General features: G+C 41.7%; 1 protein-coding gene across 1 annotated transcript in view; it reads right to left on the bottom strand.

The window, feature by feature from the left end:
• LOC126971994 (uncharacterized) overlaps positions 1 to 16,477 on the bottom strand; it is a 39,649-nt gene that overhangs the window by 5,189 nt on the left and 17,983 nt on the right. Inside the window, exon 5 of the mRNA XM_050818519.1 lies at positions 3,958 to 4,155. Coding sequence (XP_050674476.1) covers positions 3,958 to 4,155 — 198 coding nt within the window. The remainder of the gene's footprint in view (positions 1 to 3,957; positions 4,156 to 16,477) is intronic.

Below are 16,477 nucleotides of genomic sequence, written 5' to 3'. Positions count from 1 at the left end.
TGTGATTGACCATGGTGAAGGAAATGTGTTAACTGCATTGTTAATAACTTATATTCAGTCCGTGTATATTGAATCTAGAAATAGAGTAATCCACTTCGATTAATAAATGGAAAGTTTGGGCATGAGGTGAGTGTAAATTTCACGCGTTTTAAAATAACTTACAATAACAATGAAATATGAAATTCCAACCCGACTAAATTTCCCACAATCATCTTTATCAACGCATGAAGTCCCAATCGACCAACGTATAAAACGCCGCAAAAGGAGCTTGATAGGCCACACTGTCGGGAGGCAACCGAGGCAAGCCCTAGACTGCAACCCTCAAGGAAAACGCAAAGGTGGCCGTTCAAAGCAAACCTGGCGGCGGTCTGTTATTGGCAAAGCGAAAGACATCGGAAAGACCTAGAGTGAAAACAAGAGAGATGATCAGGACCGATTGCGATGGAGATGCATTGTGGATGCCCTCTGCCCAAGCTACATTTTTTTTTATGGAATAGGAGGACAAACGAGCGTACGGGTCACCTGGTGTTAAGTGATCACCGCCGCCCACACTCTCCTGCAACACCAGAGGAATCACAAAAGCGTTGCCGGCCTTTAAGGAAGGTGTACGCGCGTATCTTGAAGGTACCCATGTCGTATCGTCCCGGAAACACCGCACAAGGAAGCTCATTCCACAGCTTCGTGGTACGAGGAAGAAAGCTCCTTGAAAACCGCACTGTGGAGGACCACCACACATCCAGATGGTGGGGATGATATCGTAACTTGTGGCGTGTCGTGCGAAGGTGAAATTCGGCGGCAGGAATCAGGTTGAACAGCTCTTCGGAACACTCCCCGTGATAAATGCGGTAGAAGACACACAATGAAGCGACGTCTCTACGTAACGCCAAGTGATCCAGCCGTTCACAGAGTACTGGGTCCCCGACAATTCGAGCTCTGCGTTGCACGCGGTCAAATGGATCGAGCTGATACTGGGGTGCGCCAGACCAGAGATGACAGCAATACTCCATGTGTGGCCGGACCTGCGCTTTGTAGAGCGCTAGAATGTGGGCCGGCATGAAGTATTGCCGTGCTCTATTTATGACGCCCAGTTTCTTCGAAGCCAATTTGGCTTTGCCCTCCAGATGGCCACGGAATTGGCAATCGCTCGAGATTTCGAGACCCAGTATTCCGATACTAGGCGAGGCTTTAAGGGAAGTGTTCTCGAAGAGCGGTGATACGGCAAATGGGGTTTTTTTAGTGGTAAACTCGCAAACTTGAGTCTTCTGGGGGTTAAATTGGACAAGGTTCAACTTACCCCATTCCGCGACCTTCTCGAGAGAGTACTCGATAGAAGACACAAGTTTCTCCCGGCACTGGTCGACGTTTTCCCGAGAGAGACCTGCATGGCCCGTGTATACGGCATCACCAGTGCTGTCGTCTGCATAGCAATGCATGTTGGCGGTGTCCAACATATCATTGATATGCAGAAGAAACAGCGTGGGAGATAGCACACAGCCTTGGGGCACTCCAGCGTTCACGGGCTTGCGATTCGAGCAATAACCGTCGACAACGACCTGTATGCTGCGCCCAGTGAGGAAGCTGGAGGTCCACTTGCATAAGCTCTCGGGAAGCCCAAATGATGGAAGTTTTGCGAGGAGCGCCTTGTGCCATACACGATCAAAGGCCTTCGCTATATCCAGACCAACTGTCAAGCCTTCTCCCTTGCTTTCAATAGCCGCCGCCCATCTATGTGTTAGGTATACCAGAAGATCGCCAGTCGACCTACCAAGGCGAAAGCCGTACTGCCGGTCGTTGATCAACTGGTGACCCTCAAGGTATACCAAGAGCTGGCGGTTAATTATGCTCTCCATGATTTTGGAGAGTAGGGAGGTAATAGCAATAGGCCTGTAGTTTGCCGGATCCGAACTGTCTCCTTATTTTGGGATCGGATGGACAAGGGCTGACTTCCATGAATCAGGGACTACGCCTTTTCAATAAGAGTGCCGGAATAAACGCGTTAGCACCGGCGTCAACTCAGGGGCACACGTTCTAAGCACGATTGGAGAAATGCCATCCGGCCCGCTCGACTTCCTGACGTCCAACGAAAACAGAGCTCGCCTAACAGTTTTCTGTCGGAACTGTACTTCAGGCATGGAGCTCTGACACCGCGGGATGGTCGGCGGTGTTTTTCAGTTGTCGTGAAGAGTCGAGTTGGAGGCAAAAAGAGTGCACAGGAGATCGGTTTTCTCTTTTGCCGTATGGGCCAAGGTGTCATTCCTCATGTGCACCGGCGGCATGGACGGCTGGTTGAAGTTACCAAGAGCAGCTTTCGACAACGACCAGAACCTGCGTGTTCCGGTCGGGTAACTGGAAAGCTGCTCGCCAATTTTGACGACGTGCTTCGATTTCGCACGGGCGATTTGCCGCTTAAAAAATCTGGAGGCACGGTTATATTTCCTCTTCAGAACTTTGCAGTTCGGATCCTTTGATCCCAGTGCCGCAACCCAAGTTCGATACGCCTGTTTTTTGCAGTCAGATGCTGCTTTAATTGACGCATCGAACCAGGGCTGTGATCTGCCACCGATCGGTACTACAGAGCTTGCTATAAAAATATCCATGTCCTGCAGTATCACATCGGCTACTGCTACGGCGCAGGCACTAGGATCATCCGAAGGGAAACAAACCCTGCCCCAAGTGTATGATGCAAAAAAGGAACGCATCCTATCCCAATCTGCTGACTTGTAGTGCCAAACGCGGCGGTTCGCTGGTTGTCTGCGACGTTGGCGTCGGATAGGCACTACACTCCTGACCAGGCAATGGTCGGACGTTCCGAGAGGGGCGTCGACAGAGAACTGGTAACCATCGGGATGTGTAGTCAGCAGAAGATCTAAAAAGGACGGCAAGTGGCTATCCACATCCGGGAGCCGCGTCGGCGACTCAACCAATTGGGACAGACCATACGCCAATGCAAAATTATGCACAGATCGCCCTGCGTAGTCTGTGGTACGTGATCCAAGACATTCGGCATTGTGCCCGTTGAAATCACCCAAGACTACGATTTCAGCGGAGGGGATCTGAGCAAGCACGTCATCAAATGCCGCTTGAACGCAGCCCATGAGGTGATCCGTTTCTGCGTTACCACTATGGGACCTGTAGACACACGCATAGATGCGGACGCGGTCCTCTAAATCTACGCGGAGCCAGAGAGTAGACAGGCCCCTACCCTCAAAATTGCCGAGACGGTGACAGCAGATATCCTCCCTAACGTACACACATACCCCGGCATGAGGCATGAAATAATGCTTAATTTTGTACCCGGGGTACGTTAAATATGACGTATCGCTAGGTCGAGATATCTGCGTCTCCGCAATGAAACACAAGGCTGGCTGCGCCGTCTCAAGGTGGTGGTGGACGGCGTTTAAGTTGGAGTGAATTCCCCGGATGTTACAAAAGTCCACATTAAGCGTGGAGTGGGGTGCCGTGGTGTTGCTGCCCTGTTTGTCCTGTGACATACGCGGTACTGTGCCCTCCCCAGAATACGAGGGGCAGACCGAGCGCGAATGCTCGGGGAGGGATTCTTCGGCTCTACAAGAGCCGGTACCCTCCTGGGGTAATTTCTCTTTAAATACCGCTTTCTTATTTTGTTGGGGGCGGAATGGCCTCCGGTCCTCGACACTAACCTATGCGAAACATAGCGGCACTAGGCCGCTACTTCACGCCGGTATTCTGTGCGAATGTGGTAAGTAACCCGGACGAGTCTGGCCCGATTGTGCTGACGTCATAAGACAGCAGCGTGACTCTCCCACTTTCAAAAAGCCCGTAGTCGCCTCTTACAACACCCTTGGACCTGGGACTACCCTATTCTTTTTACGCCCCGGGGCAGCACAGGGCAGAACAGGAACTACATACAGGAACTTAATGAAAGTAACAATGAATTTATATGATGAAGGGGTCTTATGGATTGATTTTATTGCTTACTTAACGTAATGTAGCTCCAAAGACTCGTTGCCCCCTCGACATCAGCAACTCGACCGCTCCAACGGCAACGATCAGCAACAGCAAGGCAATCAGCGCCAAGACAGCTCTACACCGCCTCCGCTTCTTCTGGCACCGAGCCAATCTTCTCGATAACTCCTCGCTTCTGGCTCCGTCTAGTGTGAAGAGGGCACTGGCTGCCTGAAATCATTAAAGTGTACTTTGAGTTTTTAACGCTTTGAAATTTCGAGTGCCTCTCATATATTGGATGCAGTTTCAAGACGAATAATTATCACAATGCCAATACGGCACAAGACGAGCAGGACGTTTAACTGGTGGTAATTGATACACCCTGCCCATTACAATGCAGTGCCGCTCAGTATTCTTGAAAAACCCAAAAACTCTGAGCGGCACTACAATTGCGCTCGTCACCCTGAGGCATAAGATGTTAAGTGTCATTTGCCCAGTAATTTCACTAGCTATGGTCCTTTATATCTTTCGATCTTACACATTATTGCTTCACGGCAGTAATAGCCGCCGTTGTTGTACCCATAATCTAGCCGGAATCAGTGGAAGTGAACCATCCATCAATTAAAAAAAATTGTGTGGTAAAGGTATGTATATAGCATAAATGACTTGGAAAATGTAATGGAGACTGCCCTCAGGAAATTAAATTTTAAATAATTTTATTGGACGATATTACATTGTAATGGTATTTTATGAAAAAAGAAAAAGCCAGCTGAATTTCTTGCGCTTATTTTTCTCAGATCTGAGGCATGCTTTTTAGAATTGGTGGTAGTTTTTGACGTTCAATAAGGGATTTTAAATCCTGTATTGAATAAAAATATTTGAATTTGAGTTAATCTTGAATCGAAAGGATAATCTTTTCAAGTTCACATACAACTGAATCTTAAAAATCAAATTAAACATTATTTTCAATATAATATGTTGTAATTAAAATGAATGTTAATGTTATTATTCAAATACCAACACAGAATTGGATTGTTAAAATTAATGATTGAATTATATTGCAATCATAAATCAATGCAAAGATAAATTAAATGGAAGGACGCAACAGCGCTCAATTATTACGGAGCATTATCAATTTGAGTTGAACACGACGAGTACGAACGCTATGTAAGATATTCGTGACAAATGACAATCCTAATTATTTATAAATTCCCATTCACGATATTATAACTTTAAGCAATCCGCGCATATATTTGGATCAAGAAGATTTTGCACAAGGCGAATGACTGGAGAAGAAGCAGAGTAAAACTGTTTTTGCAAAATAAATGTTTTAACTATTAATTATCTACCATTAAATAACGGAGTAACAATATATACACCATACAGAAATGCTTAGTAATATATTAATAGAACAATGTCATGTTACCATGGAAGACTTAAGCCATATACTCGATGGCCTCAATAAGGTGTTTTGGGAATAGGTCTCAAAATGAACATGGACAAGACGAAGATCATGTCAAATGTCCATGTCGCACCTACTCACATAACAATTGGGAACTGTACTCTCGAAATTGTCGAGAGGTCACGCGTCGAATTCAACTAGGATGGGCAGTGTTCGGGAAGATCAGAGACGAAGGTTTTCAACCAGTTTGTGTTATCACTATAACTTACGGTATGCAGACGTGCTCGCTAACTATGGGCCTTATGAGAAAGCTCATGGTCGCTCAGAGGGCAATGGAGAGGGCTATGCTCGGAGTATCCCTGCGGGATAGGGTGGTAAAATCGAAACAACTACTGATGCGGTAGGCAAAGGGAGGTCATAGAAAAATTTTGTTGTACGGATAAGAAAATTGTTACTATTAGGCAACATGTTAATAAACAAAATGAACGCATTTATGCTCAAAGCTTCCCAATTAGTCGATAGAGTGCAACGTGAGCACTATCCGATTTCATTGATGGTTTGGTGGGGTATTAGCTATGAAGGAGTGTCTGAGCCATACTTTTGTGAAAAAGGCATCAAAACATCGGCACAAGTGTATCAAGATACCAATCTTGTGAAGGTAGTGAAGCCCCTTAACAACACCATGTTCAATAACCAAGAATGTTCCTTCCAGCAAGACTCGGCGCCGGGTTATAAGCTCGGTCTACGCAGTCTTGGTTGGAAACGAACGTTTCGGACTTCATCAGAGCTGATGACTGGCCGTCGTCTAGTCCCAGTCTTAATCCGCTGGATTATGATTTGTGGTCAGTTTTAGAGAGTACGGCTTCCTCTAAACGCAATGATTTGGAATCTCTAAAACAATCCGTACGATTGGCAGTGAAGAATTTTATTATGGAAAGAGTGCGTGCTTCTATTGATAACTGGCCTCAATGTATCAGCTAAGTTGGACAGTGCTCACGTTACACTCTGTCGACTAATTGGGAAGCTTCCTTAGAGCTTTGAGCATAAATACGGTTATTTTGTTTGTTTAAATGTATTGATTATTGTAAAAAAAAATCTCATCCGTATTCTAAATTTTTCTGTGATCTCCCTTTGCGAACCGCTTCAGTAGTTGTTTCGATTGTACGACCCTATTCCTTTTTTAAATTATCAGTTAGGAAATGACCAGCACGTCTTTTATAGGCTGCAAGTCCTCTTTTAAGATACGCGACATGGTTGTAGGTGCTATCTCCATCTCCCGAGATAAAATATTATGCTTTCGAACAGGATTTCTTCAAATTCTTTCCCTTTTTCGTACGAACACTACGTGGACGGCCAGATTTTTATGTTTGTATTGGCGCCAAAATGAGAAAACTCAATGAACAATCATATAAAAATGACAGATTCCAAAATCAAATGTAATATTTTATTTCTTTTTAATTGTAACAGTATTTATGGCTAGTCTAAGTAATACTAGTTATCCAACGCTAGTATTCTTGGTAAACTTCCCCATAGTGATAGTTTTTAATATTCATCATTATCATCATCACCAGCCAGAAGACGTCCACTACTGGACAAAGGCCTCCCCCAAAGATTTCCACGACGATCGGTTCTGCGCTGCCCTCATCCAACGTATCCGGCTGTCTTGACCAGATCGTCCGTCGATTTTTGGGGGGCCTACTAACACTGCGTCTTCCGGTACGTGGTCGCCATTCCAGGACTTTACTGCCCCAATGGCCATGTGTCCGTCGAACTATGTGCTCTTTCAACAGCCACTTCAGTTTCGCAATCATTTGGGCTGTGACGGTGACTTTGGTTGTCCTACGGATCTCCTCATTTCTGATTCGATATCGAAGGGAACTCCGAGCATAGCCCTCTCCATTGCCCTCTGAGCGACCATTAGCTTTCTTATGAGACCCATAGTTAGCGAGCACGTCTGCGTACCGTAAATCATCACTGGCAACACACTCTTGTTGTTATATATACTAGTACTATCCTATATATATATATATATATATATATGATAGTAGGCTGATCCATTAGCCGAAACAGCTGCCAGTAGGTCCTTGTCAAATTGCATGTCATTTCGACCTTGATATTATAAAATAAAATTTTGCATTCAAATAAATTCTTACAGCATTTTCAAAATGACGCAACAGCTTCTATCCCAAGCCAATTATCATTAAAATCATTAATAATGAACCTTAACCTTCTTCTCTTCTCTTTAATAAAATCAAATATATTGTCAAAACAAAAACTTGGAGTAGTAAACCAAACAACATCTTACATTTTTTAAAACACTTAGCCATCTATACGGACAAACATAGCACACCTAGGAGAGGACCTACTTTAAATATTGAAGATTAAACTGTCTCACTTAAACGGATAGATAAAATATGTGTATAATAAAATATTTAAGGCATTTCATGGGATAGGAACCTACCGCTTTAGGCTCAGCCAAACAGAGCTATCCTATTAAAGTCTCCAAAAATTGTATTTTGCGGTTTCAACGTGATATGAAATTAACTAACAAAATAAACGTTCAAAGCATTAAACCTCATGACAATAACTTATGCAATCTACAAGTTACAACAAAGAAAACATCCAATTTAATTGACAGAGCGCGGGAACGTAATAAAATATGATATGTCGGTCAAGAACAAAATATTGTACCTACACAGAAAATAATAATAATGTGAGATATTTATAATAATATGCCTACTAGAAACTCAGACCATAAATAATATATTTTTCGATACACTTAATATCTTTTTTTAATGAAATTAAGGGACGAGACGAGTAGGAGTTGCTGATGGTAATTGATACGCTCTGCCTATTACAATGCAGTGCCGCTCAGGATTCTTTGACACAAAAATTCTGAGCGGCAATACACTAGCGCTCGTCACCTCGAGACATAAGATGTTAAGTCTCATTTGCCCAGTAATTTCACAAGCTACGGCGCCGAAACACAATAATGCTTACATATTACTGCTTCGCGGCTGAACACGGCGCCATTGTGGTACCCATAATCTAGCCGACATCCTTAGTCACCTCTTACGACACCTTTGGGCCTGGGACTTTCCTCTTCTATGCCCCGGGGAAACACAGGGCACGCCAGAATGCATGGAGGCAAAATAAACGCCATGACACGTGCTTAAAGAATACAGGAATGTGGCCGAACAATGGACACAAATCCACTGATCTCTAGCATCCTATTACCTGTTGCATTTTGAAAAGGTTGCTAGACTTCTAGGACGGTCTGAGTTGGGTGCAGGAAGAAGAAGAACGGCCACACAGAAAGGCCAAAGTTAAGTTAAATTAACTGACAAACTAACTGCGTATGTTTCTACCAATGTTAAGAAAAGTTAGATAATACTTTATCTCGTTATTTTTTTTTAAATTTAATCCATAAAAGACAGTTGCTCTTGGCATCGTTAATATATTTGCAGAATTGACTCAGATACAATTATCAATCATCACCATCATTTCAGTCGGAAAACGGACGGCTTGGCAAAGGCCTCCCCCAAATATCGCCATGGCGGTCGATCCTGCGCTGTCCTCATCCAACCTATTCTGGCGATCTTGACCAGATAGATCGTCGGTCCATCTTGTGGGGTATATTTTCCGGTACATAGAATTTTAATTATTTTTCAAAAATAGCACAATTTATTTTTAATGATTTTTTTTTCTTTTTAATGAAAATAAGGGACGATACGAGCAGGACGTCCAGCTGGTGGTAATTGATACGCCTTGTCCATTACAATGCAGTGTCACTCAGGAATCTTTGAAAAATCCTAATAATTCTGAGCGGCACTACAACTGCGCTCGTCACCTTGAGACATAAGATGTTAAGTCTCATTTGCCCAGTAATTTCACTAGCTACGGCGCCCTTCAGACCGAAACACAGCAATGCTTACACATTACTGCTTCACGGTAGAAATAGGCGCCGTTGTGGGGGTACCACCCATAAACTAGCCCGCATCCTGTGCAAGGGAGCCTCCCACTGGTAAAAGTCTAAGTCAAAGTATTTAAATTTCTGACTGCTCAGGCGGATTACGAAGCCTGTGGTTATGTTTCTAATTGGCTGAAAATATATAGTTGCAACATATCATTGTCAACATCAAGGTAACGAGATGTGATCAACTCATTGTTAACGTACATTAACATTGCTCACCGGTCAATTAGTAAAATCAGTTTAAGATTATAATGAGCTTCGCCCAAGGATATTTAACTCAATCTATTAACCGCCCTAGAACATTATCAGCAAATATTAAGGTCACTTTTGATGTTTCAATTAATAATAATCTGACGTACTTTATTTATTGCTTCTACAATATGATCCCAGAAAATGTACGAAACAAATGTGTCTACGAAATATAAAAGAATTGTTAAAAAAGTTGTGTGGGAAAGGTTTATTATAACATAAATGATTTTCTTAATGATACAACAGACTGGGAATTAAGCGGACACCCTCAGGCTCTTTAGTTATAAATGTTTATTGTATGTTATTACATTTGTAACTCATTTTTTTTTTTACAAAAAAAAAGCCGCTAAGTTTCTTGGGCCCGTTCTTATCAGGTCTGAGGCACTCTAATTTTAATCGATGGGTTTTTGACGTTCAATAAGTGATTTTTTTTAATTTGAATATTAATATTGTCATAAGTTTTTAAACTTTTATCATAGCGGAACTTCAATATTGTAATTATAATGACGGGTACTCACAATATATTTTATTAATTTGATGCAGATATTTCGATCACACACTACACAAACATGAGGAACTCATTAGCGCAGACAAAAATAACGATTCTAAAAATAAAAAAAATCTTAAAAACTTGCATAAATCCGGTACCAACCACTGGATCGAGCTGCACAACCCACGAGTGATTACACCAACGCCAATACATTCCCCGGCTTGTTAGAGAACCTAGCGAAATTAAAGAGCATCTTTACAATTTTAATAGGGAGAGAATAGACTATCGTTATCATGGAATCATCCGTGATCTCTCATTGCAGTACAAATGCTACTAAAGGATCTGAAAGTATGGACGTCGTCAGTAGTGTGTATCTTGAATTAGGGAATCAAAGACCAAAACGAATTAGGCGCCACGTGGACAGATTGATGTACTATTAGTGTTTTTTTATATGGAAAAGGAGGACAAACGAGCGTACGGGTCGGGTCACCTGGTGTTAAGTAATCACCGCCCACATTATTTTGCAACACCAGAGGAATCACAGTTGCCGGCCTTTGAGGAAGGTGTACGCGCTTTTTTTGTAGGTACCCATGTCGTATCGTCCCGGAAACACCACACAAGGAAGTTCATTCCACAGCTTTGTAGTATGTGGAAGAAAGCTCCTTGAGAACCGTACTGTGGAGGACCGCCACACATCCAGATGGTGGGGATGATATCCTAGCTTGTAGCGTGGAAGTGTGAAGGTGAAATCGGCGGCAGGAATCACGTGAAATAGCTCTTCGGAGCACTCCCTGTGATAAATGCGGTAGAGGACGCACAATAAAGGGACGTCTCTACGTAACGCCAAGTGATCCAGCCGTTCACAGAGCACTGGGTCCCCGACAATTCGATCTGCTCTGCGTTGCACGCGGTCAAATGGATCGAGCTGGGGTGCGCCAGACTAGAGATTACAGCAATACTCCATGTGTCGCCGGACCTGTGCTTTGTAGAGCGCTAGAATATGGGCTGGCTTGAAGTATTGCCGTGGTCTATTTATGACGCCCAGTTTCTTCGAAGCCAATTTGTCTTTGCTCTCCAGATGGCCGCGGAGTTGGCAATCGCTCGAGATTTCGAGACCCAAAATTCCGATACTAGGCGAGGCTGTAAGGAAAGTGTTGTCGAAGAGCGGTGATACTACAAATGGATTTTTTATGTGGTAAACGCGCAAGCTTGAGTCTTCTGGGGGTAAATTTGGACAAGGTTCAATTTACCCCATTCCGCGACCTTATCAAGAAAGGACTCGATAGAAGACACAAGTTTCTCCCGGCTTTGGTCGACGATTTCCCTAGAGAGCATGGCCCGTGTATACGGCTTCGCCCGTGCTGTCGTCCACATAGCAATGTATGTTGGAGGTGTCCAACATATCATTGATATGCAGAAGAAACAGTGTGGGAGACTGCACACAGCCTTGGGGCAATCCAGCGTTCACGGGCTTAGGATTCGAGCAATAACCGTCGATAACGACCTGTATGCTGCGCCCAGTGAGGAAGTCAAGTGTCGATGTGTCAAGAGATTTCGCCGCCTCCGCAGTTCCACCGCGACCACGATGCATGCAATTGGATCAAAATATCGGCATCAAATTAATAAAATATATAACGTGAGTACCCGTCATAATAATAACAATTGACATAAGTACCTAAATTACTAAATATCTGAATTAACCTAGAATTAATTATTTAGTTACCAAGGCAACTATTTCTCATCCGGTCATCTAAACGCTTGATTTTGTCTGATATGATACTACAGGGCATGGATATTGTCTTATCAAGCTCTGTAGTACCGATCGGTGGCAGTTTACAGCCCTTGCATCTGTTAACTGTAATCAACGGGCAAATCGAATCTGGGTTAGAGCGCTTTCGCACTACGTCCGATCCGAATCAGATCCGTACCCGTGAAAAACGGTCCGTTGTAGTCGTCGAACTATTTCTAAAGAATGACCGAAAAAAATCGGATGACGGAAGCTACATCTAACTATAACCATAGAAATAGATCTCCGAATACTCCGGACAATGTTTTCACGGGTACGAATCGGTTTCGGATCGGACGATCTTTCAGTACTAGACACAGCGGATTACAACTACTAAGTTGAGAAGAGGATATCAAACCAAGCCTCCAAATACTTTGTCATAAATATTTATTCCTCTGCAGATTATGATAAGGCAGTATAGTATAGCTCACAATTTTGTGATTGTATTTAAAATTCACTTTTTTTAAATCTTAACTATTTTTTTAAATATAATGCTAGATGCGGTTTTTGCGCTGCTTATTCTTTTTTATGGAGTAGAAGAACAAACGACCGTACGGGCCACCTGATATTAAGTGATCACCTCCGCCCACATTCTCTTGCAATACCAGAGGAATCACAGGGGTGTTACCGGCCCATGTCGTTTCATCCTCGAAACACCGCCCAAAGAATTTCCACAGCTTGGTTGAAACCCGCACTCTGGTGGACCGCCACACATCCTGATATGGTAACCCTGGTGGGGATGATATCGTAATTTGTGGCGTGTCGTGCGAAGGTGGAATTCGGCGGCAGGAGTCACAAATAAGCTCCCGAAGAGATGAGTGAGTTAATTGACATCAAATAAATTATCGATAAATCGACTTTGAAAAAATTTATAGGCCCTTACGACGTCACTGGATAATTCACTAAGGTGCATTTAAAACTTACAATAATTCTCACAATAACGCAACCAAAGAATGCCTTCATTGCGACACCTTTACCTACTGGCGCTAACTATTAAGTCACTGGTGTCAAGTACATTTGACGAAACTATTTTAAAACGCAATGACCAATATAATATTAGGTATATATTATGTAAATTTGGTTTTGGTTAGCGAATATTAATACTGTTTCGTTATTTGTTACAAAGGATTGTTGGTTGATGTTGTTTTTGAGTCAGACTCAAAACTTACTGAAGCAAACAAAATAATACTTACTATATTTACATTAATTAACCCTTTATAAGGCAGAGGTAATTATTTGGTATTTTTCTCCGAAACTTTGGCAAAAAAAACCATGGCAAAATTATTTGTGATTCCGCGTAACGGCTGCAGGACAAACAAAATGTCTAAAATAATTTGTGAGAAATGAGGAGTTTCCCTTGTATAACAAACACCATCTTTCCATCATCCACATCTTTTTTGGAAAAAAATTTTATTTACTAAAATAAAATAAAAAACAAATCTAGTAAAATAAATAGTTTCATTATATCACCTCTAGATATAAGCTTTATAAAGAGTTAATATTATTACATGAAGTAAAAACTATCACTACGAGACAGTGTAACAAGAAAAGCATTCCGCGGTGGATAGACAGATCCGTTGACCGAAATAGCGCTTGGGTTTCCAGTAGCCCTATTGAGGCGCGATGGTAGTACTAGTAGGTATAGGTTGGGCTTTCAAGGATTTTAAAATTGAATCGGCTATAAAAAAAATCTGTTTAGTTTTTAATATTTCTATTGTTTAATTTGGATGGTTGAACTTTGCCATTAAAGAATGGAACACAATATCATTCATATGACCACCACGACTGACTCAGACCCCATTCGATCAATCCAATTTGTACTGAGATGGAAAAATGGAAAACGATTGACGAAGAAAGTGTATAAGGCCAGTGTGAATGAAAGTGTTGGAAGGGGTAGACCTAGGCGGACGTTTCGAGATCAAATCAGGGACGTCTTGACAAAAGGCCAGGTCAGTACCCTAAACCGAAGAGCATGTATGAAAGGAATAATGAAAGTGGACGAAGTGAAAGAAGTATGAAAGGATCGTAGCAAGTGGAAAGAAGTGGTCTCTGCCTACCCCTACGGGAAAGAGGCGTGATTATATGTATGTATATATGTATTTTCGATTGTTTCGGATTGAATCTCTTAATGGCAACTTCAATTTCACGTTTTAACGCTTCAATTGTCTCTGGATGGTTTGCGTAACATTTATCGTTAATTCTTTTTTTCTTTCTATTCAAGATCGGATATAATATCACTTAATGGATGTCAAAAACTACCCATTCGAAAAAGTAAATTGAGTTTTTAATATTTCCCAATTTTGTTCGAGCATATAGTGTCCCATTTTGCAAATGTGAAACTAATTTTCTGTCAAAACATGAATGTCATTCTACCTTTCAAAGTCAAAGTAATCGGTACTAATTTTTAACACTAGATGGCCCACCCTTTAGTATATATCTATATATAAAATGTTCAACGCTTGACTCTGGTATTTCGATGTTCATGGATGGTTGCTTCGTCTCGTGTTTCTAAATAATTATCGATGATTCGCCAATGCAGTCTCCATTCGGTTCGATACTACAAGAGCGCGTACAGTCAGTGTCATATACATTGCAAATCCCTTTCAAATCATAAAGTCATGAATCAAAACGACTTCAATGTTATCCCTTAATGAAGATCGTAAATAAAATATTATCAAAGAATGAACGACCATAAATTGTAGTCGTAAAATAAAATATCAATTAAAAGTAATATTTTATTAGTAAGTTCGGCAACTATCACAGTAAAGGACGCCATTGAGGTACGACCATTAAATTGTGAAATATTAATGCAAGTATTTTACTTTTACATTTTATTTCACCCACGTTAACAGTTGCAAAAATAAAATGTAAAACTGAAAATAACCGATGGAGTAAACAAATAAGTTGGAGTTAGGAGGAATGGAACAAAACTACCAAAGGCCAAGCGTAAGCCTGTACGATCCCCGAAAAAATCGCACTGCGGTCGCCCTATTTTAATATGGAATCTGTATAAATAGATATAACTTAACGGAACCGAAAGTGCAGTTACAATGAGATATGTGACGTATTGCGTTCATCTCTGGTCTGCTGCATCACTGGCTACATCATAGTACTACCTTGAAACATTTGAGCCAGTAATGGCCCATCGTACTGTGGGGGTTGCTGGTTGAGCGACTCGAATACTTCGCGTTCCGTACAGACATCGCATCGTTGTCTGCTAAAGCTTTTAACACATTCATCACGGGGACAGTTCCAAACTGCTTAGTCTGCTTGGGTAACCATCTGAATGCGGGACATTCCACCACAATGCGGTTTCAAGGAAATTTCCAGGACGATAGGATACAGACCTTAAAAAAAGCGCGTACACATTCCTAAAAGGCCCACAACGCTCCTGTGATTCCGCAGGTTTTGCAAAAGCTAGATCAGGTAGAGCCCCGTACGCTCCTCTGATATAAAATGAAGAGTGTTTCGAAGAGCTACTTTTACCTTATTTCTGCAGCATCACATATTATAGGCATTTACTCGGCCTCACGTGGCAGTCACTTCCTAGTACCAGCTTCTACCATTTGATGAAGTCGTCTCCGATCGGCTTGTGTCTTTAGCGTTGCATAGCGATGTGGGTTCTCTCTAGATCATCTACCGCATATATCACGGGGAGCTCTCAGAGCAGTTATATGGGTTAATGCTGGTATAAATACTACCACGAGACATTACGTCAAAATGCTAAATACCACCCGCATCACGTTGACGTCTAGCATTCCACAACCGCGCGTTTTGCAACAAATTTCTTGCATCGCACAGCCACTATGTGGAATCAATTACCGGCTGCTTATGCCGATTCAATGTATGAAACTTTGAGAAAAGAGACAGACACTCCCACCTTAATGGTCGGCAAAGCATCTCTTGACACCTATTGTTGTAGCTGGACATGAGCGGCTGACTCACCTCTCACCTTCACGTGAGCCTCTTCCCCGTTTGTGCCCCCTCTTATATAAAAATCTTAATAGTAAAATATACCATGAAATGTATGTAACGTTTGTTTGAGTAAAGTCGGGTCGAATGAACCACACTCATTTATAATAACATGATATTATGTTCCATGTCAATGTAACCTTAGGAATATAGAATGAAACAATTATTGTTGTAAGTTTTTACTTCTTAGGTATGTGTAGTTTTAAGAACACGCTATTTTTACTCTTAAAACAGCGTCACAAGAACATAAATAATGTCCCATTTTTTTTTGTATCGAATGCATTTCGATACTATTATTTTATTTTCCTTGTGATCCTTGGCCAATAAGGCAACATAAGGCCAAAGTAAAGAAAATATTGTAAAAATCCTTGATAAGTGTGCAAATTTTCAAGAATATCGGACTTTTTGAAGTGACGTTCTCAAAAATATGGTTACATAGATAGATGATGGTAAAGCTTTTTAATATAAAGTCTATCAACAAATCGTTTAGAGTAAACGATTTGTTGAAATCCAATAAAAAAGTAGAATAACACGAGTTATTGGCAGTGTGGTTTGTCACAAACAACAAAGGCTCTCGAAAATTATTTTATTATCAAAGTTTATTATATCATATATTAGTTTATTTATTATGAAGGTAACAAACCTTATGTTACCTTCATAAATAGTCTATAAAATTGTTAT

The sequence above is a fragment of the Leptidea sinapis genome, chromosome 25 (assembly GCF_905404315.1).
Source record: "Leptidea sinapis chromosome 25, ilLepSina1.1, whole genome shotgun sequence".
Lineage (NCBI taxonomy): Eukaryota > Metazoa > Arthropoda > Insecta > Lepidoptera > Pieridae > Leptidea > Leptidea sinapis.
The sequence above is the reverse complement of the archived record's forward strand: the minus strand, read 5'-3'. Positions and strand labels throughout refer to the sequence as shown.